General features: G+C 36.9%; 1 protein-coding gene across 1 annotated transcript; it reads right to left on the bottom strand.

Moving 5' to 3' along the window:
• Nucleotides 1–543: 543 nt before the first annotated feature.
• Nucleotides 544–12868, bottom strand: LOC140167018 (uncharacterized). Its single transcript, XM_072190497.1, has 9 exons — nt 12781–12868; nt 12088–12299; nt 11758–11959; nt 10674–10835; nt 10321–10379; nt 9906–9998; nt 6810–9431; nt 1172–1255; nt 544–654 (listed from the first exon to the last, which is right to left on the bottom strand). The coding sequence occupies exons 1-9, from the start codon at nt 12866–12868 to the stop codon at nt 544–546; spliced, it is 3633 nt and encodes a 1210-aa protein (XP_072046598.1).
• Nucleotides 12869–27409: the final 14541 nt, after the last annotated feature.

The raw sequence follows: 27409 nt of genomic DNA, 5'->3' as shown, positions 1-27409 counted from the left end.
TATACATGGCCTCGATTTGTTTTGAAACAGAGCAAATCTCCACCTCTCTTGCCCATACTAATGTATGGCTCCTTGTTCTGGTCTCGTCGTTGTGCTACAACACTCAAATCCAGTACAGGACTATAATATTCCGAAGTGTTTTTGTTCTGAAGGGCGTTGTTTCCAAAGGTTTTTTTGCTCCAAAGGTACTTTAATTCGAAGGGTCATTTAAAATTTGATTTCCGAGAGTAATTTTCTGACAATAAACAGTGTGCCTTTCCTCTGAAAGGTTTCCCTCAAAGAGTCATTATATTATTTCAAAAGGTAAATATTTATCGGAACATCGTCCTTTCAGAGCAAATTTCCCCATGTATTTTTTCGCAAAATCACTCATTTGCCTTTCGGAAAAAAAAGACCCTCATTTATTCTTTCGTACCAATGACCCTCAACATATTTTTGGATTAATGCCCCTTCTTTTAAAAAAAAAACCCTTTCAACAACAATAAAATAAACAATCTTTCGAAAAAAAAACTCTTTTCGGAGTTAATTAACGGCCCAACGCCGTTAATTAACGGGCACAGGTATGAAGCAGCAGATCAGGCGGCAGCATAAAGTGCAAAGCGCTTCCGGGCAATCTTCATTTGCTCTTCTCTTCTCTTCTCTTCTATATGCGTGCTGTTATTGAATAAAAATAAAATTCGTACATTAGTTTTCCCTTATAAATTCTTGATTAAGCCTCTTTTATTAATAAATAAGATTGTAATAATATGATCACAACAACTTTCACATCTTCAGTCTGATCTTGCTGTCTTTGCCAATATTCATTCAACTCCACTATGGCATTTCGTCGTGACAAATCTCTGGGATCAACATTTTGTTAAATATCAATACATAAAAGTTCATGTTACTTTTTGCATAATTTTATCTTGAAATTTGATTAACGAGCTAATTTTCAGCATGCTAATTAGATACACATTAGTTTTAAAGTAATATTCTGCAAAATAAAAGTATCATGAACATTATTTTATGGATTGACTTCTAGCAACATCTTGGCAACAATTACATATTCTTGAGCTTCATTTCAGCTACTTTGATTATTGAACTAAACAAAAGATACAAAACATTTAAAATATATGCATCATGACAACCGTGTGCTCGATTTGCTTCACGGCGCGTACCACCTGGAAATTACCTCAATGATGCCTGGATCGGCTCCTGCGTCTAATAACAATCTGAACACTGTTTCATATCGTTTATGGCTGACCTCATCGAGTTGCTGTCACAAAAATGTAAATGCATTTATAATGTGTTTATTATAGTTTTTACTTTTAAAAACAAGTAAAATAAAAAAAGGAAAATTATCTCCCTATGTTTCATGACCTTCTGAAATGTAAGGGCTGGGGTAAGGGCAAACTTAAAGTACTGGTAACTAGAAAGAGAAAGCGACGAGGAATCCCAAATCACAGCGCCACGTAATGACCGGGTCACCAAGTGCAAATGTGCATTTATTTTGAAAGGTTCATGTTTGTTTTAAATTTTGGGGCGTTTTTCCGAAATTTGATATTTTGGTGATATTTCAAGAAAGCGACATGCCAAAGACAAATCTTTTTGCACATACTTTGTTATTGCTAATACAACTTTTCTGCATACCTACGTTACAATTTGTTTTGGTGATTTAGTAATATCATAAATTCTGTGACTGCATTTTGGCGTTTTCGTAGCGTTTTTAAGCTTACCGGGAATTAACGTTTATATATGGTCCTGCTTTTATAATTTTTCTTCGATCGTCGACTTTTGCAAATAACAGAATGTAGATTGGCTCTGAATAAGTATCGTAGTCCTCTCGGTGGGTTTTTTCATGATAAAATTACTTTGAATTCCATGTAACAACGCAAAATTTCCCTCTGAATTCAGGGTTCAAGGCTGTTTTCTGAATAGCCGTAGACTCAAAAAATTGCACGAGTGGCGCCTATGGTTTTATACTTCCCGCATTGATGATTGCGTCTACGCCTAATAATATACTTCTTTGTATATGTTGATTTTATCAAGGTATTCAAAGAATTGTACAAAGAGATACAGCATGCATGTATCAAATCACAGCACAGGTTTGATAACGGTCAACCAACGTATACAAAAAAGTATAGTGTAGGCATAGACACAAGCTTTCGCGCGGGAAATATAAAACATAGTCGCTAGTCGTGCCCTTTTTGAGATATCAATACAGCACCGAAGACTGCAGCTTTTCCGAACACAGCCACGAACTCTGTATTCACAGCTAAATTTTAATTTTGTTACAATGAATTCAAAGTAATTATATTTTGAAACGACCCACCGAGAGTTATGAGTAGCTAATCTCCATTCTGTTGTTTGCAATAGCCGACCATCAGACAGACATTGTAAAAGATTCATGTCTAGATATCAGCGTTGATTTCATGATAAGCTTAAAAAGCATTGAAAACGCTAAAATAAAGTCACAAAATATATAATATTTGTAAATCGCCAAAGCGAATGGTAACGTAGGTATGCGGAAAAGAGATGTAACAAATTATGTGCCCAAAGATTTGTCTTTGGCATGTCGCTTTCTTGAAATATCACAAAAAATATCAAAAACGCCCCAAATTTAAAACAAACATGAACGTTCCAAAATAATTACACATTCCAATTCGGCGGCCCGGTCATCACCTTGCGCTGTGATTTAGGATAACTCGTCGCTTCCCCCTCTCTAGTTACCTGTACTTAAGGCTTGCCCCAATCAGAGCCCTTAAAAGTGCGCGTTCTAATGGCTAGCTTTCAAACACAGTATGGGCATGATATAATTCGTTCAAATTATTTATTCAAAACATTGTCCATGGACCATGATAATATTGTTTTCAATGATGAGAATAGAACTTTGAGGCATTTTCTAGAATACATCAACTTGTATCTTATTGTTTATATATATAGTTAATGAGCTAAAATGACTGAAGAGTACACACCAGTAAATACAAGTCTCCTACACCCTGGGAGGAAAACAATTAGTGTTTCAAACGAGGAAACGTGTAACACGACTTATTTTAATACATTAGAAAAGGCTTAAAACCCAACTATCAGTCCCTGATTCATATTTAATCCTCATTTAGGCCTGGGAAATAGATTATCTGTGTAAAATGAGCAGGACCGACTTTTTATGACGATTTGGCTCAACTTTCAAAATGTGTTACATTTTAGAAACACCAGGCTATTTGTTAGGTGGTGTAAGCTGTATTATATATAGGTTATAGGGTGATCTAGTCGGCATATTTCAGGAAAAAATGCTGGACTCCGTATATAATTTCTACAGTGGATGTCTTCATCTGACCTTCGACTTGCAGAAAGGGTAAGTTTTGAAGAACTGAGTCGCTCTGGAGTCAAGAAATAGAGGTTTTCCCGGAGCCTGTTTGTACAGAAAGTCAATGGGGGCTATTTACTGGTGTGTACCATGAAAAGACTCAAAATGTCAAATTTTTGCCAATATTGCTTAAATGTCTTGATCATTCACTTGCTTAATTTGAGTGGTGTCCTCGAACGTAATGGCTTTACACATTTTTCAATGACATCACATGAGAGCACATCAGACATATAGTTGAAGAGGTAGCCAACTGAGGACCATCGCACTCATCAGCCATACCAGCAAAGTGCTCTCGATGATCATCATGCATCGCCTGAAAGCAAAACTGGAGCAAGAATTACCAGAAGAACAAGATGCTTACAGGAAAGGCCGAGGAACCAGAGACATGCCTTCAGATACTGATGGCGAAGATACTTGGAATCAATGATAAAGTCTTCGTCATTTCCATTGATTATTCAATGGCGTTTGATTCAGTCAGCCACGTTAAGCTATTTACTGTAATGAAAGAAATGGGCTTTCCAGTACACATTGTGTTTCTGCTACAATCCTTGTAGGTCATGCGTCTGAAGTTGGGTACCCCGATAGGTTGGAGTTGTGACATTTTACGTGAGAAAATCAAATGTTCTGTTTTATTTGTTTAAGAAGATGACTAGATTTACAACTTATTATGGGCTTCTAATTTGATAGCAAATTACGGTCTATACACTGTTGCTAACCTCTTTTATGATTAATTAAGCTAATTAGGTCCTTGGTTGGAGGAGGTGTGGACACGGAGGTGTAGACACCGAGCCATTATGGAAAGAGTCCAGCACAGTTTGATGACATGCTTGATTTTCCTTTTTTGTTGATTTACAAACTGAAATCCATGATTATTTAGTACCAAGGTTGATGGCAATCATATAGCAATTAAATAATTAAGTAGTTTGCGTAATTTCAATTAATAAATTAGACTAACCAGCTGGTTTATGTGTCACTTCATGTCTTTTTCCATAAACAGTCGATTTTCAGACTTGCATAAAATAAGTCCGAAAGTGTCAAATGAAGAGATAATTTGTACTCTTTTTGGGTTGTAATGATTATGTGTGACTTAAACCAGTTACTGAAAGTATTTTAAGATAATTAGCATTAATTAAGATTTTTGAATAATTAATTAGGTATATTATAATAATGAAGAAAAATTTAATCACCCTGTATACATATAAGCAAGCATCGCACCCTATACAAACTATATATTTTCTGATGGGCTTTTTCAAGCCGTTTGATTTTGACCTCCTCATATTGTAAAAATGCCCCTGAAAAGAAATAGGCAATTTAAAACTATGCAACATGTTCATTAAAAAGTTAATTGGTACACCCTGTATTATTTTCTCGCACACCCCGAATATTGATTTCAAGTTAAAGTCATTGTAATCTGTGTTCTTTATGCTTTCCAGTAATGTATACATTTCGTCGGGTGCATCACATACTGGTCTATCTTGAATTTTTGACTTTTCTGAGAAAATTGGTATATAGTTCTTTTTTACGAAGCTCTTCTAATTCAACAAATTACAGACCTCAATTTTTCCTAAATATTTAGTTATAAAATATTAAATTTGAACTATCTATGACTTTTACAAAATACGGTTTTCACATACTGATCTATCTCGAAAAAACACGCATTTATAGAAAATCTCAATTGAAAATCTGCGTATTAAGTTTACCTTTCTATAATTAGATTAGATTAGATTATGGATTTTCATGAATGTGGTTTTAAATTAAAGCATATACTTAACAGATTTATTTAAGTGGAATCTTTAATTATATTTACGTATGCAATATTGCTTAAAACTACACGTAAGTTGTAGTTCTGTATGTGAAATAGTTAATTTCCCGATATCGTATTTAAAGTGCATTACATACTGGTCTATCTCGATAAGCTTCGAGATAGACCAGTATGTGATGCGTCTAAAGTCACGTCACCGTTCGCGAACTCGAGATAGCCCACAAGATAGACCAGTATGTGATGCACTTTAAATACGACATAGGGAAATTAACTATTAGTGTAGTTTTAAGCAATATTGCATACGTAAATATAATTCAAGATTCCACTTAAATAAATCTTTTAAGTATATGATTTAATTTAAAACCACTTTCATGAAAATCCATAGTCTTATTAAATAATAGAAAAGTAAACTTAATACGAAGATTTTCAATTGCGATTTTCTCGAAATGCGTGTTTTTAGAGATAGACCAGTATGTGATGCGTCCGACGATTTACATACCTGTAATTGGTACATAAAAAGTTATAACCATTTATAACAAAACTGACGTTTTCACCTATGAAAATAGCATGTCACGAAAGAGGGTCCCAACTTATGACGCATGGCCTGTATGTAAACCAGAAAGGAAAGACCAGGTGGAATGGTGAAAATACAAATGAGTTTAGCATGGCCAAATGTGTAAGACAGGGCTGCATTTGCGTCGCCATATCTTTTCGTGACATACACAGAAAGCGATGAGAGATGCTGATGTGGATACTAATGGCATCAAAGTAGGAGGCCTACAAATCTCAAACTTCCGATATACAGACGACACCGCACTCCTTGAAACATCAGTAGAGGACATAGAAAGATTGGCAACAGCAATAGATGTCACTGGCAACGATATGAATCTCAAACTCAGTAATGAAGAAAATAAAACGTCTTGTTGTAGAGGCAGAAGGAAAAAAGTACAACACTACAATAGATGGAGAAGAAGTTGAAAAGTTAAACCACTTCAAGTATCGGGGCACGGTGAAAGCATTCAACACAAATTGCACTGCAGACATCAAAGCCAGGATTGGAATGGCCAAAGGAAGAATGATTGAACTTCGCGATCTGTGGAATGATCAAAACCTTGCAACAGAACTGAAAATGAAACTGGTCAAGATATTGGTATGGAGTGTACTCCTTTATGGCTTGGAGGGCTGGACCATGACTAAACCAGATGAAAACCGGGTCCTTGTTGCTGAAATGTGGTTCTGGAGACGAATAAGCATCAGTTGGAAGGAAAAAAGAACAAACAGAAGCATCCTTAAGGAACTTGGTGTGAAAAGACAGCTGCTTAGAGAGTTGGTAACAAGAAAGTTAACCTACTTTGGTCACATCCTCAAGGAAGTGCCAGTATACTAACACTCCAAGTAATGGAAGGAAAAGTTTAAGGGAAAAGGAAGAGAGGACGACAGGAGAAACAATGGTTTGACAACATCAAAGAATGGACAGGAAGCTCAGAACAGAACAGCTTGGAAGAAGGAGATATGGAAATCAAGCCAATCGTCAGTAGTGACGGCGGTTGAAGAAGAAAAAATAGACTACTCTAAACCATCTTCGGGTGGAATCGTCGAATGACGTCATTGGTTGTTTCGCTTTTGTACGAATTCCGAATAAAATTCAACAACATCTCTTTAACAATCAATTCAAATATAAACAAAACAAAGCTTCTTTACCTTAAGCTCATAACTATAAACTGCCAAATGAAGTGGTGTATGTCGTCGACGTGTCATCATCTGGGCATTGACATTGGCTCCAGCATCAAGCAATATCTTGCAGACTTTATCGTGACCATACTGTGCTGCTTCATGCAATGCCGTTTTCCTAAATCTCTCTACACCTGCTTCTGCGTTGACATCAGCCTCTGCTGAAAGTAAAATCCGGCAAATGGCATCGTGACCATTCTCTGCAGCTATCATTAGTGGAGTTACTTCCCGGTTTTGTCGTGTTCTTGCATTGGCCTCAGCTCCAGCACGAAGTAAGACCTTGCAGACATTAACGTGATCATTTTGTGCAGCTTGATGTAAGGCCATTCTCTCATCTCTGTCTGTGCCCGCCTTTTCATTAACAATAGCTCCTGCTTCAAGTAGAATCCGACACACGGCATCATGGCCATTTTGAGCAGCTATCAAAAGAGGTCCTATTCCATCTCTACTTCGAGTCGCATTGACCGTTGCTCCAGCATCCAGTAATATCCTGCAGACATCATCGCGACCATCCTGTGCAGCTAGATGTAATGGTGTTACTGAATCCATCTCTACACCTGCTCGAGCGTTAACAATAGCACCTGCTTTAAGTAAACTCTGGCACACGATACCGTGACCATGCTGGGAAGCTGTCATAAGTGGAGTTACTTCATGACTCGATCGTGTTTTTGCGTTGACATTAGCTCCAGCATCAAGCAATATCTTGCAGACGTTATCGTGGCCATTTTGTGCCGCTTTATGTAAGGCCATTTTCTCATCCTTTTCAATGCCAGCTTTTTCATTAACAGTAGCTCCTGCATCCATTAGAATCTGGCACACGGCATCATGGCCATTTTGAGCAGCTATCCATAACGGAGTTATTTCATATCCAAGTCGCGTCTTCGCATTGATCTTTGCTCCAGCATCCAGTAATATCCTGCAGACATCATCGTGGCCATCTTGTGCAGCTAGATGTAATGGTGTTACTGAATCCATCTCTACACCTGCTCGTGCGTTAACAATAGCACCTGCTTTAAGTAAACTCTGGCACACGATACCGTGACCATGCTGGGAAGCTGTCATAAGTGGAGTTACTTCATGACCCGGTCGTGTTTTGGCGTTGACATTAGCTCCAGCATCAAGCAATATCTTGCAGACGTTATCGTGGCCATTCCGTGCCGCTTTATGCAAGGCCATTTTCTCCTCCATTTCTATACCAGCCTTTACATTAACAATAGCTCCTGCATCCATTAGAATCCGGCACACGGCATCATGGCCATTTTGAGCAGCTATCCATAGAGGGGTAATTTCATGTTTTAGTCGAGTCTTCGCATTGATCTTTGCTCCAGCATCCAGTAATATTCTGCAGACATCATCGTGGCCATCCTGTGAAGCTAGATGTAATGGTGTTATTGAATCCAACTCTAAACCTGCTCGTGCGTTAACTTTAGCACCTGCTTTAAGTAAACTCTGGCACACGATACCCTGACCATGCTGGGAAGCTGTCATAAGTGGAGTTACTTCTTGACCCGATCGTGTTTTGGTGTTTACATTAGCTCCAGCATCAATTAGCAGCTTGCAGAAGTTATTGTGACCATACTGTGCGGCTTGGTGCAATGCTGTTCTTTGACTCATCTCCACACCTGCTTTCGAATTATCATTAGCCCCTGCTGCAAGTAAGATATGACCCACGACATCGTGACCTTCCTGTGCAGCTAACCAGAGTGGAGTTACCTCGTGGCCCTTTTGTGTTTTTGCGTTGACTTTAGCTCCAGCATCAAGCAACTTCTTGCAGATGGTATCACTGCCTGCCTGTGCAGCTTTATGTAATGGTGTTGTCTCATCCATTTGTACACCTGCTCGTACATTAACCTTAGCTCCGGCATCAAGTAATATCTTACAGACAGTATCGTGCCTATTTTGCGCAGCTTTCCACAATGGTGTTATTTCGAATCCATGTATAGATTTTCCATTGACATCGGCTCCAGCATTAAGCAGCAACTCGCAGACGTCACCATGACCATTCTCTGCGGCTTGATGTAAAGGGGTAGTTCCATTCATCTCTGTACCTGACATTACGTTAACAACAGCTCTAGCGTCAACGTCGGCACCTGCTCTAAGTAGCACCTGGCACACAGTACCATGACCGTTCTGAGCAGCAAGCCATAGTGGTGTAACTTCATGTCTCTCTTTAGTTATATCATTGACCTCAGCTCCAGCATCAAGTAACACCTTACAAACATTATCATGACCATTCATCGCAGCTTCATGTAACGGAGTTGTCTCATAAGCTTCTTCCAGACCTGCTCTAGCGTCAACGATGGCATCTGCTTGAAGTAGCACCTGACACACAGTACTATGGCCGTTCTGAGCAGCAAGCCATAGTGGCGTAACTTCGTGCCCCTGTTTGGTTATTGCATTGACCTCAGCTCCATCGTCAAGTAGCAACTTGCAAACCTTATCATGACCACTCATCGCAGCTTGGTGTAATGGCGTTCTTTCATCAAGTTCAGTACCTGCTCTTCTGTTACCGTTAGCACCTGCTCCAAGTAATAACTTACAAACAGCAGTATGTCCATTCGAAGAGGCTTCGTGAAGAGGAGTAAAACCGAACTAGACAAAGCAGAAACAATCAAAAGCGGATGAAAAAAATATGCACGGATTACCTTTTGTTAATCTTTATTGATTGAATTTATTTTTAGTATTTTCTACTTAATTGTTTGTTTATGTATTAATGTAGTTAATCTATATAATGAAGGCAGCTGAAAGCTAAATAGCTAATTCAATGTCAGTGTGTACGTCTCAAAACGCTCTTAGGTAGTCTCAGGTTTCACTTTTCACTGAACATAATCTTGTAATAACGTGGGTGCAGTGGTGGCGCCATGAATGTTTTGGGGCATGGGGAGGGGTAAAATGAATACATTTTGCGCAAAATTGATGCAAAATGTGAACATTTTCGTAATGTTGGGTTTTTACTGGGGAAACTTGGGGAAATAGTTCTGACTGGGGGCATGTGTCCCCTCCTGTGGCGCCACCACTATATTGAGGTATATATTGAAGATTTAAAATACATATCGTTTTATTTACCCTGTGGGAGCAATTGACATCTATGCCCTCCTCTAATAAGGACTTGCAAGTGTCGTAACCACCGACAGAAGCCGCAAAACAAAGATCGCGTATCTGTCATTTGAGAAATACAAAATATTAAAAATAAAATAAAACATATTAACTTTTGTATTAAAGACAGAATCATTAGGTTACAAAAAATGTAACATTTCACGGCCATTTTCAATAAGACGGTCTACATTAAAATTCATAATCGAATGCCTCTGGTGAAGGTCACTTCAAAACACTTCATTATTGAAATTAGACACCCTTGCCTAACAACATTAGAAGTAGTAACACCGTTTCTAACACGGGTCGAAGGACGATTTGTCATATTTCAGGTTGTCGCAAGATAACGAAAAACTATTGAATAGTCTACAGAGAGTGTTTAGAATACCTGTTCATCACGTGATCGCAATTTGTCATCTTCTTTGTCGTCACTTCGTAAATCTGTTTCTATAACGAAAAAATATAATATAAAATATAACAATATATTGGAATTTTAATTACAACTGAATTTAAACGTAATAAAAACAAAAGTATATAAAAGTGTCTACAAATCTAGCAGAATTGGTATAACAAAGTTAGCATGACAAGTGATCAGGCGGATGGTATTATTTTATAAAAAAGCATCTCCTGGGATTAACGGGCTACTCTTTTCTTTAGAGGAATTTTTAAAATCCTTAAAAAGATACATTATGGTTTTATAGGATTTGTAGCTTCTTTGACGCGTTAAAAGAGTATACTTACGACGTTTCTGTTGTGCAGCCCGTATCGTTTCCAATATATCAGATTTATCAATACAGTTTGATATATCAACGTTCAGTCTTGCGGCGATACCCTTTAGTTTTATGGCCATACTATTCGAAATTCTGTTTACTCCGGCGACTTCTCCTGGCACCTGTTGATGTTCTGCAAGTGTTAGGGAGTAGTTTAATAAGAATCTGTTGACACTCCTAATTATTTTTGACTCATCTGGTACCTCATTGATTCTACATAGATGTTATGGCTGCCTTCGCAAACCAGTCAGCGTATCGGTCTTTGAGACTTTGACGACGGAAACGCAAATTTTGTCGGGAAAGGATAATATAAGGTGCAATTATACCGATTCATACGTATTAACAATTTACGACCTATACACACCTTGTTTATGAACTACAGTGTTTCAGCGGATATTTAGTCTCAAACAGGGTGTTTAATTTTACGTTCTAAAACATTTTCGTGTTTCCAGGGTATACAAGGCAAAATATTGTCAGCAATATTCACTGTAAATTAAAATGTTTTGACACTTATTTAAACTCTATATTTACTATGTAGCACATTATAAACACTGCTATGTATTTACCACAGCTGAGTATAAAAATTTAAATCCTAAAAACTATTATTTTGTTTATCCAAATAAAGACGAATGAATACTGAAACTAATTTGCATATTGGCTAATATTGAATGAAGCATCTACCTGAAGACAGATACCTTATCTGTAAAACATCTGTGCTGAAAACAACACCTGAAAATGTACCTGCTTAACACATAATATTACATAAGATAGAGCACCGTTTAATAAAACGAATCGATTAATTGAGATATCGTCAATACACACTCGTGCTCCATGCGCATTGGGGCTCGGGTCATGTTGAGAGGATGGTGGTTTTAGCTTTCAGTATTTAGAAGATTTTAAAGAGAACTGAGGGGTCCCAGTAGATCTATGTATTGCTTCGTTACCCATATACGGACTCGAGGCTGTGGGAAAGACTACATTGCGGATATGGGCAATTCTTGTGCGTTTGATTTACAAATTTTCCTTATCACGAAACAGATGAAAATATGATGTACCAGCTTTTGTAGCTCCTTGAGCCGCAGCTTTCACACGTCTTCTTTCGTTCATCTGCGATGTTGTTTTTTGTTTTATTAAGGAAGACGCAGCATTCATTTTGTCAGATAATACCACTGGTGTAGAGGAACATTGAACGGGAGTTGTGTCTGTCTCATCCAATGTAGAGGGAGATACGGTGTGCGCAGATAAGGCACCATTTTCCTAAAAAAAAAAAAAAGAAAAGGAGAGAGTAAAATATCAAAAACAGTGATATTACACTTAGGATTTCATCCCGATTTCATTTTCATTCAAAATTGTGGTCAATGTAATGAATTTAAAACGAATCTTACCTCTGTTGCAAGCATATCTATCCCAAGGCTATGGTCCTGCTTTTGAATACCTGGTCCTGGGCTACGGTCCCGATCCAATGTTACAATCTGCAGAGGATTACTTTCTATTTCAGATGTCACCGAATGGTGTTTATTTGAAACAAAGGTAGATGTCCCCAGTGTATCATGTAGCTCCGATAATTCATCCGTATCCTCCAATAAGGTACGTTCGTCTAGATAATAGATCATTACCAACAAATAAATTATATGCATTATGATATATATGATCCCGGTTTTTAAAAAGAACTGGGCGCCGACAAATTGCTTTATCTAAATTAGATCTGATATTCTTATTTGTCTCTGAATCAAGGAATTTTAAAGGTTTCTTTTAAACTACGCAGTCATTTTAATTAGTAAAATCTTAGTTCATCACTCTGTAACCAGTAACATGTGGATGCCCAGTTCCGTCTGATTTTAACAGAACTGGTCTTTGCAAGAACACTTTGAATTTCCACAACTGACTTAAATAAAATCTGTGATATCTTCGACGAATTTGTGTTATTACGTGAAATTTCACATGTTCCATAAGTGCACAAACACAGTGTCGAGTGCAGTGATCTTGAAATTGTACTTGCACGAACGTCACTTTTCTATCATACCCTGCTGCACTAATTACTTTCATTTCAAAATAATATATTTAGTTGCCAAACTTACCCCCTGCTCGATCTTTCATCTGAAAATAGGTATTCTCAAGTTTCCTTTTACTTATGTCTATATATTTCATCATTTGAATCATATCCATCTGAACAGCATCATCCTCTTGAACCACAACTTTTTTCACTGGAATCACTGTTCTGAGTAACCGTAAACATCTTGGATTTTCAGTCTTCAAACTCGTAGATTACTCCCATATATACATTTAGAAACTCATCGCAGCATAATGCTAATCCAGGGAACGCAATGGATCTTAGATCTTGTCGATCTGCAGACCTCAGTGTCGTATGCAACGCAGTTCTAAACTTTGCGGGGCCTTCGTCCAGCCGAACCTCTACGTGAAATAGTCTTTTGTTCTGCCCTATGTTCCCTGCAGACGTACAGACGACACCTCGATTCACATACAACCCGCCTCTTGCTTTTTCTTGGGCATATTCTTGTCGAACAAGGTCCCCAGCCGCGTCCAATAATCCATCTGCATCACCTGCGCCAGGGTAGATAAATCTCACCAAGGAGTCAGTCTCTTCATGAGTGATATCACCTTCTTGTATCTGTATGTGAACATGGCGTCCAAATGCATCCATTATTTTTCTTTCCTTCTTTTTCGCCGTTGTGGTTGCGTTAGTTGAAGCAGACGCAGCATTAATATTGTCAGATAATGCCACTGGTGTGGAGACAGACTCAAGGGAAATGTTTTCTGTTTCGTCAAATGTAGAGGAAGATATGGTAGTGGTCTGCTCAGACGTGGAATTACTTTCCTGAAGAAGAAAGAAACAAAAACATATTATCGAATAAGATACTTATCGTTGCCGAATAAGATATCACTGAGCATTTCTTCCGTTTCGTTCAAAACTGTGGTCATTGTAATATAATTACCTCCTTTGCAAGAGTATCTATTCCTGGGCTACGGTCTTGATTCAGTGTCAGAGTCTGTAAAGGATAACTGTCTATTTCTGCCGCCACCGCATAGTGTTTATTTGTAAAAGAGGTAAATGTCCCCGGTATATCACGTAGCTCCGATAGCTCATCGGTATCCTCTAAAGGGGCACGTTCATCTATAATTATAATAAATAATTAGCAAAAACATAATTATTAACGTTTAGGATCAGTAAAAGTCTGTATTTAAAACAACATGTGTTTCCATCATTAAGGCAGTTTGGAGGGAAGCATGACTTAGCAGTGTTTGCACTCAAATATTGAGACAAACAAGGCTGACACACAAGGGGAATGGTATCGGTTCTATAAAGGAGATGCCGAGTTGTAATAAGGGGTGTAATATCCACCCCATGTTCAGAAATGTTCTTGGGAGGGAAAACGCTCTTAGCGTTCTTGCGTAAAAATGTAATGGTTTTTTTTTGTGGGAAAATATGTGTATTTTCAATACGGTCAAAAATTTTAAATGATCATCGGCTTTTCCTCCCAACTACACATTCTTTAAGTACATATCATTAGAATAATAAAGTTTACTTCAAGGACTGTTAAAAAATCAAAAATATAAATTTTAATAATTTGCCATAAAAATTGTATTATATCGCGAATATCAAAAACTCAAAATTATTTGATATCGAAAGGACATCACTGGTTTTCAGAATGCAATTCGATATGTCTGATGTGCTCTCAAGTCCCAGAACAAATACTGTGCAAACGTTGCTATTAGAAGGCTTAAGTCATGCCTTTTAATATTTTGTTGCCAAGGGCACGCCTACCTTGTTGATCTTTATTCTGGAAATACGAATGCTCCATTTTCGTTTTACTTATGTCTACATATTTCGTCATCTGTGTCATCTCCACTTCTGTTTCTGCCGGAATCACTGTTCTGATTAACCGTAAATATCTTGGATTTTCGCATTCTTCAAACTCGTAGACTACTTCCATAAAAGATGATAAAAATTCATCAGGACATAATACTAATCCAGGGAACGCAATGGATTTTAGATCCTGTCGATCTGCAGACCTCAGTGTCGTATGCAAAGCAGTTCTAAACTTTGCGGGGCCTTCATCCAGCCGAACCTCTACGTGGAATAGTCTTTTGTTCTGCCCTATGTTCCCTGCAGACGTACAGACGACACCTCGATTCACATACAGTCCGCCTTTTGCTTTTTCTTGGGCATATTCTTGTCGAACAAGGTCTCCAGCCGCGTTCAATAATCCATCAACATCATCTGCGCCAGGGAAGATAAATCTCACCAATGCCTCGGTGTCTTCATTAGTGATGTCACCTTCTTGTATCTGTATGTGAACATGGCGTCCAAATGCATCCATTATGCTGTTTTCCTCCTTTTCGCTACTGTGTTTGGTTGCATCAAGGAAATATTATTGGTTGCGTCAGTTGATGAAGACGCAGCATTAATATTGTCAGATAATGGCATTCGTTGAGAGGAAGAAATTCTGCCTGTCTCGTCAAATGTCGAGGAAGATATGGTAGTGGTCTGCTCAGACACGGAATTACTTTGCTAAAGAAAAAACAAAGAAAATCATTGTCGATGAAGTACTTAATGTTGTCAAATAATGGCAGATAGAGCACTTATTATAAGCGGTGAGATTTCACTGAGCATTTGCTCAAAACTGTAGTCAATGTAATATAATTACAACCAATCTTACCTCCTTTGCAAGAGTATCTGTTCCTGGGCTCCGTGTCAGAGTCTGTAAAGGATAACTTTCTATTTCTGCCGCCATCGCATGGTGTTTATTTGTAAAAGAGGTAAATGTCCCCGGTATATCACGTAGCTCCGATAACTCATCGGTATCCTCTAAAGGGGCACGTTCATCTATAATTATAATAAATAATTAGCAAAATGATGACCAAGCGGTGTTTTCACTCAAATATTGAGACAAAGAAAGTGGACACAAGGGGAATGACATTGTGTTATATAAAGAGATCCCAAGATTTGATATAATGGGTGCAATATCCGCCAGATGTGCATGACTTTTTTCGCGCGAGGGAAAACGCCTATAACATTAGTTTTGATATTATATACTCGCAGGGGCAACACATTAATTGGTGATAGATCTTTCAGTGTACAGGGACCCAAACTGTGGAACAACATCCCTTTAAACATCAGAGTTTCCCCCACTGTAGATAGTTTCAAGAGTAACCTAAAAACTCACTTGTACTGATTGTTGCTGTTTTTAAGCCTTTTTTCAGGTATTATATGTTTTTGTATATATTTTGTTTCATTGTAAAGTGCTTTGATCACGTTGGAAAAACGCTATATTAAGTGCTGTTATTATTATTATTATTATTATTATTATTATTATTATTATTATTATTATTTGTGTGAGCTGAGAGTACACCAGACCTATCGAATTGCATTCTGAATACGAGGAATGTTCTTGTAATATCAATTAATTTTGATTTCTTGAAATTCGCGATATAATACAAATTTTATGACAAAGCACAAAAGTTTTTTTAAATTTTTTTGATATTTAACAGTCCTCAAAATAAAGTATATGTAGCTGGGATGAAAAGCCGACGATCAATTGAAAGTTTTGACCTTTCATATTGAAGATATACATTTTTTCCCAAAAGACCTATTTTTTGGGTGTTTTAACAAATCCACAAATACATAATGCCATAAAGTGTGTATTATATCGCGAATTAAAAAAAAAATCAAAATTATTTGATATCAAAAGGACATTCTTCGTATTCAGAATGCAGTTCAATATGTCTGATGTGCTCTCATGTTCCACAAAAAATAATGTTCAAACGTCCATATCCCAGCCCTCAAGATAAAACATATTCAGCTGATTTGTGTTTTTAAGTGGAATCCATATATTCGGTCATTGCACAACCGAGTGTCGAATGCAATGTTCTTAAATAATGCAATTGCACGAACTATCCATCATACACTAATGCGCCAGTTTTAATAAAACGATATGTTATTAAATACTGCATTAATTATTTAACTTTCAAATAACGCACTTTAATATTATGTTACCAAGGGCACGCCTACCTTGTTGATCTTTATTATTCTGGATATACAAATGCTTCATTTTCTCTCTACTTATATCGATATATTTCGTCATCTGAATCATCTCCACTGCTCTTTTTGCTGGAATCACCGTTTTGATTAACTTTAAACATCTTGGACCTTCACAGTCTTCAAAGTCGTAGACTACTCCCATAAATGCTGATAAAAACTTATCAGGGCATAATGCTAAACCAGGGAATGCAATGGATCTTAGATCTTGTCGATCTGCAGACCGTAGTGTCGTATGCAAAGCAGTTCTAAACTTTTCGAGGTCTTCATCCAGCCGAACCTCTACGTGGAATAATCTTTTGTTTTGTCCTATGTTCCCTGCAGAAGTACAGATGACACCGCCTTTCGCTTTTTCTTGGACATATTCTTGTCGGACAATGTCCCCAGCCGCGTGTAATAATCCATCAACATCATTTGCTCCAGGGTAGACAAATCTCACCAACGACTCGGTGTCTTCATTAGTGATATCACCTTCTTGTATCTGTATGCGAACATGACGTCCAAATGCGTTCATTGTTCTCATTTCGCCATTTTGCGCAGTTGTGTTTGGTTGTATCAAAGAAAAGCTATTAGTTGCGTCAGTTGATGAAGACGCAGCATTAATATTGTCAGATAATACCACTGCTTTAGAGGAAGATTCAAGAGATATTCTGCCTGTTTCGTCAAATGTAGAGGAAGATATGGTAGCGCTCTGCTCAGACATGGAATTACTTTCCTAAAGAAACAGAAACAGGGAAATAGAAAGATATAATTATAATCCATGAAGTACTTACTGTTAGCGAATAACGCCAGAGAGAGTGAAATATCAAACTTGGTGAGATTACACTGAGTTATGTTTTTTTTTTTTGGGGGGGATTGGGAGTTCAAAACTTTGGTCCATCTTATAAAATTCAAATGAATCTCACCTCCGTTGCACTCGTATCTGCTCCTGGGCAACGGTCCTGGTTTTGAGATTCAAGAGAAATTCTGCCTGTCTCGTCAAATGTAGAGGAAGATATGGTAGTGTTCTGCCCAGATATAGAATTACCTTCCTAAAGAAAGAGAAACACATATAATCCAAGTACTTACTGTTACCGAATAACGCCAGAGAGAGTGAAATATAAATATGGTGAGATTACACTGAGCATTTTTTTGGGGTCAAAACTTTGGTCTATGTTATAAAATTTAAATTAATATTACCTCCGTTGCAATCGTATCTGCTCCTGGGCAACGGTCCAGCTTTCGTATATCTGTTCCTGGGCTCCGTTCCTGCTTCGGTGTCTGTAAAGGATAACTTTCTATTTCAGACCCCATCACGTGGTGTTTATTTGTAAAAGAGGTAAATGTTCCTTGTGTATCATGTAGCTCCGACAACTCATCCGTATTCCCCAACTTCATAGGGGCACGTTCATCTACATAATAGATCATTACCAAAATATATGTATGCATTACGATATGAACTTTAAAACAAAAATTATTAATATTTACAGGAACATGTTGTGTTTCTGCCCTCATTTATAAAATATAATCAGTGACATTGTGAATTTTGTTCGTTATGAACAATTCTAACTAAAAACGATGGTGATTTACTCACATTTTAGTAAAAAAAATTTAAAAAGTGAGTAAATCACCATCGTTTTTAGTTGAAATTATTCATAACTAACAAAATTCATAATTTAAATCAACATTCCTAACGAACTTGCTCAAAGATTTAATCAGTGACATTATAATTGTTCGGCGAACATGGTGAACATCAAATGTTCCGTAAGTACATAAACCCAGTGTTGAGTGCAATAATCTTAAATGATGTACGTGCACGAACGCAATTATCCATCATATACAAGTAGGACATCAGTTTTATGTTTATTAACTGCACTAATTATTTTAGTTTGAAACACTTTCCTTTCAAAATTATGTTGTAGGACACGCCTACCTTGTTGATCTCCATTATGTAAATACGAATTCTCCATTTTTTGTTTACTTATGTTTATATATTTCGTCATCTGAATCATCTCCACTGCTCTTTCTGCTGGAATCACCGTTTTGATTAATTGTAAACATCTTGGATCTTCGTCATTTTCAAAGTCGTAGACTACTCCCATAAATGCTGATAAAAACTTATCAGGGCATAACGCTAATCCAGGAAAGGCAATGGATCTTAGATCTTGTTCATCTGCAGACATTAGTGTCGTATGCAAAGCAGTTATAAACTTTACGGGGCTTTTATCTAGCCGAACCTCTACGTGGAACAGTCTTTTGATTTGTCCTATGTTCCCCGCAGAAGTACAGATGACACCTCCTCTTGCTTTTGTTTGGACATATTCTTGTCGAACAAAGTCCCCAGCTGCGTCCAATAATCCATCAAGGTCATCTGCCCCAGGGTAGATAAATCTCACCAACGCCTCGGTGTCTTCATTAGTGATATCACCTTCTTGTATCTGTATGCGAACATGACGTTCGAATGATTCCATTATTGCATTCGTGTTTCTGTAAAAAAAAAGGAACTAATTATTCAATTAAAAGTAAGTAAGTTACATCCCGCTATCTCTAGGAACCACTAAACCTAAGGATCTTTGACACCCTGTGCGTGGTTTATTAAATGTTCAAAAGCAAAAATAATGTACAAAGTAGTTTTGTGTAACCTATAAAATAAGAGTGAACTGCGGTGACAAAATTTGTTTGATACAATTTTGGTAATGACGGAGGTCATATCAGTTTCCCTTCAAATGCTATTGTTTTGTATCAGTGAATCTATATAATCTAAAAAATTAATTAATTAACCAAAAGCATGAATTATTTTCGTATTATTTGGTCAGAGCAGAAATTATTGAGGAGCATTGGTCTATAGTCACTAATTTACAGATAAACCAATCAACTGCTGCGTGAGTGCTTGTCGTAAAATGTTCCGAGTATGAGTGCTTAATCATACTTTTAAATAGTCCTAAAATTATTTCATTCAAACTGTCCCTAAGAAATAATGGGGAGAAACTACAAAATGGTCAAATTTTGTGGGTAAAATAAAAACATTCCCATTTTCTTTTGTGGCTATATAAACCGTTTTATGTCCGTTATAGCGGGCTAACTTAAGCCACTTTGAAGGGTCTACAGAAAGGTCTATGAAAAATCTATCCTAGCTAACTATGGGCCTTGATGCCATGACAGTAATATAGCTACCCACCTGGTTAGATATTTTTCCTAATATTTGGGCAAGAAAAATAAAAATTGCCAACACAGTAAAATATTCTTATTTACCTTAGAGGCTCGCGGGTGTCCAAGACCAAAACAAAAAATGACACATTCTCATCCATACGGAGCAGTGTCTAAGATGGGAAGTTTCGCAATGAAGGCCAAATATGATTTGTTTATAACCAAGTATTTCAATATTAACAATCAAAAAGAGAATACCTTCATTTTGGTGGCCCAAAAATTTGGAGGCCCTGGGCTTGGCCCCATCTGTCCCAATGGTAAATCCGGCCCTGAACCCAATAAACATTAAAGAAACTAATACTAGTCCTATGTCGCTAGGCAAGCTGGTGAAGTAGAAAAAACGGAGTTTTAATGAATTTAAAATAACTAGAAACTAAAAGTCATGTAAAAATGTCCTAAACATTGACTATATCAGCCCTAAAAATGGAACCCACCGGGTGTTTTGGTATTGAAATTAGCGACAATATTATGTACAAATTTTTATTGAATTAGTCACACACGGGGAAGCTGGAAGTCTAGACGTGCATACCAATATACAATAATTATATTTACATGTGCATGGTTCAAAGAAGAAATAATAATGGTAATATTATACAAACAAGGAAGTAGCTCTTTTGTGAAAACCAGAATTGTGAAATGTTGTCACAAAAGTTTCCCTTCAAATTGGATTGCTTTTTTTTATCAGTAAAACTATTTAAGGGTAGACAAGGTATTGTTGGTCGAAGCAGCCAAAAAAAAATCGATTTTCATTATCTAAATCAATATATTATGGAAAAATAACACTTTGAAGTTTTGCAAAAGTTCATTCTACAAATCATATACTTTGAAAACTTATTTTGTTAATGATTTATGCACATTTTACAAAAGAGTTGTTGTTTCAGCCCTCTTTACAACATAACTCAAGAACCACAGGACCTACATAAGTATATTTATGATATATGAATTCTTCTACACACTCGCTATGAAATGATCAATGCAATTTTTGCCAAAGGTCACTACATTTCGCAAGATGATGTGAACTACCAAATCACAACAGTTTAAAATAGTTGCTAACCTTAAGCCTTGTATGTACAAAAATTTTGTTTAGATTTTGTTCAGTTCTTAGACAAAGCGGTAGCTCACACATAATCTATATGTTACTAATGATATCCTCTTACCATTGGAGACTCGGCCATTAGTGCATCAAAAGCAGCGCGTGATCTTGGTGTGGTCATTGATGGGAGCCTTGATACGAAAGTTCACCTTAAAAATGTGTCTAAGGCTTCCTCCTTCGCCATTTATAGAATCGGTAAGATTCGCAAATATCTTGACCAAAACACAATTGTGTCTTCGCGATTGGATTGCTGCATTAATCTTATATTTGGCCTTCCTCAGTGTGAAATTGCTAAGCTGCAGCGTATACAAAATTCTGCGGCTAGATTGTAGTCAAGAGCCAAATAGTGCTTTTCGATCTTCACTGGCTCCCTGTTGTGCACCGTATTGAGTTCAAGATATTGCTTATCACTTTTAAAGCTTTAAATGGTCTTTCTTCATCTTATATTGCCGATCTTTTAATCACATACAATCCTGGCTGATCTCTAAGCTCTGCATCACAAAACCTTCTCCGTCTACCAGCAAGGGGTAAAACTCAATTTTATGGCGAGCGGGCTTTCTGTAATGCTGCACCCCTTCTGTGGAACAAACTGCCAGTTCACATTAAATCATCTTCATCTCTTGCACACTTCAAAAGTCAGCTCAAAACACATTTGTTCAATTCTAATGATTCAAAGGAGCCTTTTAGTCTTTATTTATAAACTTGCGTTGCTTTTCGATTTTTAATTGTCTTTGCTCCCGCAGTTTGGTTCCCTGCGTTTCGATACTGCTTTTTTCTGTGTAATTTTGTTGTATTTTTACCTTAATCTTAATTGATTTGATATGTGCATAGTTTTAACCAGTGTATAATTATTATATATTTGTTTTCTCTGTATAAATTTGTATGTTATTATCATGTTTATCGTAAAGCACTTTAAGATGTTATATTGTAATTCGCTATATATGAAATAAATTATTATCCCGGGGGGACTCAACTTTGGAATTGAGGGGAATAATTTGGTGTGCTTGTCAACCAGATTTGAGCAACTTTGAAATTTGACCACTGTGTTGACCTTTAACCTTGAATATAGCCGGAGTGCCGGGAAATATTTTTTGTTAAAATCCTGAATGTGTTATAGGACCATAAAAGGAAGCGAAAAAGTTGGTGTGTTAGAGACCTGGGGGATGCACTTTAAACCCTGGTAGATACTGGATTTTAAGGCCTATGTAAGGCTTTTCAGCCTGGTTTGATAATCTTTTTTGAGCTTGGAAGTTGGTCTCATTCGGACTCAAGTGTATCTCAATTGCTGACAGTGAATTATTTATATCCCCAGAATTTATATGTATACATTGGTTTTTCAAAGGTTTCCATGGGTACTTAGTTCACGAGGAAAAACGTGAATAATTTGTCTTTGTATTATTCCAATAAACCAATGACCCGTGCATAATTTCTGTATAGCTAGTTCATTAAAGGTAGACTTAGGACTATCAACATTTAGTTAGGGTAATAAAATAATGGAATGACTTCCTCTTCCCATTTTTTGCAGTCATGAATGTGTCTAAATTCATAATCATAGATTTGGGCCAAGGATTATTATAGACCTAAGCAAACATGTAAAAATATAAATTAATTAACATAGTTTATAATTGAACTTATTTTAGACAAATAGTTCGACAATTAAATGCACCAAAACTGCATCAAATGAACGCGTCTATGGCCGACCGCTATGGCAAGCCAAGGGGTCCAAAAGCGTGGAACTGCTACGCGTAGCTTCTTTCTCGTTACGTGCAGCTTATTAACCAATCAGATTCGCGGTTTTAAACACGTGGAGCTGATGTAAACATCCTCTCTCACAAATATTACGTTGTTAATTTTTGTAAATGAAAATATCTGTAGTATATCAGCAAAAATGGTATAGGTGCTATTAAAGTAATATCTGAACAGAATGATGATTGTTCTATATTTAGGGGCTATCATTTTCTTCGGAAGGGATCCCAAATATAGGGGGTGATACATAAATGGAAAGAAAAAGAAGGGGGGGGGGTCATAAATTGATAATGACAAAATGTAGGGAGTCACAAGATGACTACAGATAGTGTGTTTATTGTATTCAAAAAAACTGATTTCAATACAATTTTAGCCTGTCTAGGGGGTAAGGTGTATCGGTGGTGGGAGTCGGGGGTCATAACATTTTGATGCCGAAATAGTGAGGGCCGCAATTTTATTGACGCCGACTTTTTGTAAATTTAGGAACCCCCCCCCCTTCCGAAGAAAAAAAAAAGATTACCCATTTTTACACAGTGGCATGTGATATCGCTTTCCCTGCAATATCTTTACAAAGCGCTTTACATCAGTAGTAGTTGTTGTTTGACCTTCATATCCCCTGCACCGCTAATACAGCCCGAGTATAAAGTTACTTGCTATTAAACACGGTGTAAACTTTGAAACTTTGAAACACTAAATAAATATGCTTTGTGTCATTTTAGCCAGGCATTAGCAACATGTTCTCTTGACACGTGCTGTGATTTGGCCTCCTTTACCCGTTCGTTATCTATGCTAATTCCGTAAATTAATTACAAGATAATAATTGCGACCCAACCACGTGATTAAATTTGACTATTTTGATTGGTCAAACAGCTGCTCGTAACGAGAAAGAAGCTACGCGTAGCTGTTCCACGCTTTTGGACCCCTTGGCTTGCCATAGACCGCAACCGCCATAACGTGGAACTGCTACGGGTGGCTTAATTTTCGCTTCGCGGAGCTAAATTGACTAATTAATTACAACTACGTGAAGCTCGTCGTGCAAATTCTAGAAATTAGAGCTGCGATGTTCCATACGCAGCACGTGGAAAGTACTAAATGAAGTTGCTATGAGAGGTTATCATAAACTATAATGAGTATTCTTGCCCCCCCCCCCACACACACACAAACAAAACGTCCTAACTACACCACTAACTGCATGGAATTGTGTTTGTGTCATATAGCAGTCAAAGCACCACACTTAACTTAAATAAAATGTTCGCTAAAAAATCAAGATTCGTATTACATATGAAATTACTGATCACTTTACCTTGTCTATGTAGCAAACAAGCAATAATTGCCCAAATACATCGACCGAGAACAACAGTGGAACAACAATTTAGTAGATACATGTCAAACGTGTACTAGAATGCTTCAATGTCATAGTATGCACTCTTAACACAAGAAAAACCACAAAATTCTATGTCAAGTTCGGTGCTTTATTTAGATCGTGATTCATGCAGGAAAATACCACGGAATATGATTCTTTTGTGCAGGGTTTCTATACATTCCGCTTCGATACGATAATTATTGGGCCATTAGGTGAATTGTGTATAATTATAAGCCATGAGGAGGTTAAAATGGGAGGTATCCTGGTTCAAGCATTTTTGGCATATCTTTAACGCGTTTTGCTCGCATTTGTTTCAATTATAATCAACCTACTTTAAAAAACAAAACAAAAAAAAAACAAAACAAAAAAACCGGCTGGTTTTTAATGCATACAGCCAAAAAACAAACAACAACAACAAAAAACACCAACCAACAAAACTCAAAATCGTGGTTGGTCAAATATATTCAAATACCTTAACCTGTTGATGAAAAACAATAATAATAATAAATAATAATAATAATAATAATAATAATAATAATAATAATAATAATAATAATAATAATAATAATAATAGTCCTAGCCCTAACCCTAAACCTTAACCCTAACCCTTTTGACAGACAACAGTACTGATAACCCTGCCATATGTCTCTCTTTGGACGACCTAATAAAAAGGCATTTCTGGTTATAAATCAGCAAAAACTGAAACTGCTTTACAAGGGGAAATGGAAGTGGTTTTCACATAATAACAGGTAGCATCAGAAAGTTTCAGACTTTTTCTAGCAAGAACCTCACATAGTTTATTTGTCATGCATAAGTAAATTTAATTTCAAAAGCAGGTTAAAGTCCATCTTTTACAATATCGACGAATTTGCAGAAGGGATACACAGGGTATCAAATGTAATATATATAAAGAAGTAAGGTGTCCATGAAGTCAATAAGTATGAATTATAATACAGAATCAGTGAAGAGTTGACGGTGGCCCAAAATATAATACAGAGTAACTTAATGAAGTGTTCTGTAGATTATAGGGAATCATTTTAAGAAATTCCTACTTCAATAAGTAATCTTCAAAAGTCTGAGATCGCTTATTCATCAGGGGCGTAGCAAGAGCTTCCTCAAGGAGTGACCTTTCGTGTTCTTGCCAGAAGAGCCAGAAGTAGCTGTGTCCATTTGTTTTCTCAATTACATGTTACTAATTTCGGTAACAAATGGACTGTTAATTCTGCCCTCCATAAGAAAATGTAAGTGACTTTGGGGTATATGTATGGTCACTTCACTCACTTGCGTCTAACTAACTGTTCAAGTGACCATGCATATACCCCAAAGTTACTTGCATTTATTATGGAGGGCATAATTAACCGTACATTTGTTACCGAAATGAGTAACATGTAATTGAAAAAACAAATGGACATAGCTGCTTCTGGCTCTAAGCCCTCGATATAAACAACAACCATGAAAAGATGTCTACCTAAATTGCACTGGTATGGAAGGTTTTATTCGTCCGAGTGACCTGGGTATAAATTTTATTTATCCTGCTCTCTGAAGAGCTAATTCAAGGTTCTCATGGTTTCACTTTTTTATAATGTATGACTTTAAAAAAATCTGTTATTTACCCTGTGGGAGCAGCCGACTTAAATACCCTCCTCTAATAAGGATTTGCAAGTGTCGTAATCCCCAGCTGCAGCCGCAGGGCATATATCGCGTATCTGTAATTTGGAAAATACAAACTATTAAAAGTTAATAATAATAGCTTTTATCTGTTTATAGTTACAAAGATTTAATCATTATATAGGTTATATAAAAAGATGTAAAATTGCAGAGCCATTTGTAGCCAAAGGTCATTTCCTAGACACTTCATTACTGAAATGGACACCTAGCTTTAACAACATTAGGAGGTCTAACCAGGGTCGAAGGACAAGACGATTGATAACATGATGATATTTTAGACAACCAAAAGCGATACTTGGCAGTGTTATATATCAGGTTGATGTAATACAAGAATATGAACTTTTCATAATCGACCACTGGACGCAAACTTTTACTTTTACGAACACCAAGTGAGCATTAGTAATCTAATGTCGATATCAAATGGTACATTTGATGTTTTGTTTCACTTAGATGAATCGAAGGACAACAATTAAACCAAACACATGACATTGTATTTGAAGCGAAAGTTTTTTCTTTGATTAGTTCATGAAAATTGATTTCCTAGGACAAGTTATTGAGGAAAATGTAGAGATTATCCGTTTTTAACATTTTAACAATCACCGATGCGTCGTGAAAACTAGATGACTTTCATATAAAACACGATCAGAGACTCCACGTTCTTCGATCGCGAACGAGGAAATAAAGTTCATACTCTTAATACTTATTTTAGCGTGGGCTATCTGAGCGCTCTTTAAGCAAAGTCATTGTTCATTGAATTTACAACCGGGAAAAATTCCAAAATCTATATTTGATTGAATTTCCAGGTATTCTGGTTCTAATCAATATCTTTAAAACCTTTTAAATTTGTTATCGGCACTGAGAACTAGTCGGTAATAATTATTGTCTTCTCATCATGAAGGAGTCTAATCATGCAACTATATAAAAGAATGATGTCGCTTAAGTTAAAACGGCTTTTATTGGTCGCCTTATTAAGTTATGGACTTGCAGGCCTTCTTTTGCAGGAAATCAAGATCTTGAAAAAGTCAATTCTCTTACATGCTTATAAGCAATAGTTCACGACTACATCTACTATCTTTTGCTGATAGTACGCTACTTCATCCACTATCTACCTGCTGATACATATCACCCTATTTCATCCACTATCAAGTGCTGATAGCACGCTACTTCATCCACTATCTACTGCTGATAGCACGCTACTTCATCTATGATCTACTACTGGGAGCACACTACTTCATTCACTCTCTACTGCTGATAGCTCGCTAGACTACATCCATTATCAACTGCTGAGAGCAACCTACTTCATCCACTATCTACTGCTGATAGCACATCACCCACTATCTACTGCTGATAGTATACTTTATCCACTATCTACTGCTGATATCACACTACTTCATCCAATATCCACTGCTGATAGCACGCTACTTCATCCACTATCTACTGCTGATAGCTCACTACTTCATTCACTGATAGGCAACTGTAATGGCTATTTGTGATGTTACGTTAAACTTGACTAACATATTCATCGCAAAGAGGTTAGTAAATTCAAATTCATATTCAAGGTGGCCCAAAATATAATACACAGTAACTTAATGA

Source organism: Amphiura filiformis, chromosome 12, assembly GCF_039555335.1.
Source record: "Amphiura filiformis chromosome 12, Afil_fr2py, whole genome shotgun sequence".
NCBI classification, from domain to species: domain Eukaryota; kingdom Metazoa; phylum Echinodermata; class Ophiuroidea; order Amphilepidida; family Amphiuridae; genus Amphiura; species Amphiura filiformis.
Note: the sequence above shows the minus strand (reverse complement) of the source record. Positions and strands in the feature narration are given on the sequence as shown.

What these genes read in the sequence shown, in the direction of transcription:
- LOC140167018 (XM_072190497.1), bottom strand. Translation starts at nt 12,868, where the DNA reads ATGGATATGATTCAAATGATGAAATATATAGACATAAGTAAAAGGAAA. An exon ending in TCAAGGAGCTACAAAAGCTG is followed by an intron (nt 10,836 to 11,757) that starts GTACATCATATT and finishes TAACACTTGCAG; the next exon opens with AACATCAACAGGTGCCAGGA. An exon ending in CCGATCCAGGCATCATTGAG is followed by an intron (nt 655 to 1,171) that starts GTAATTTCCAGG and finishes ATTCAATAACAG; the next exon opens with CACGCATATAGAAGAGAAGA.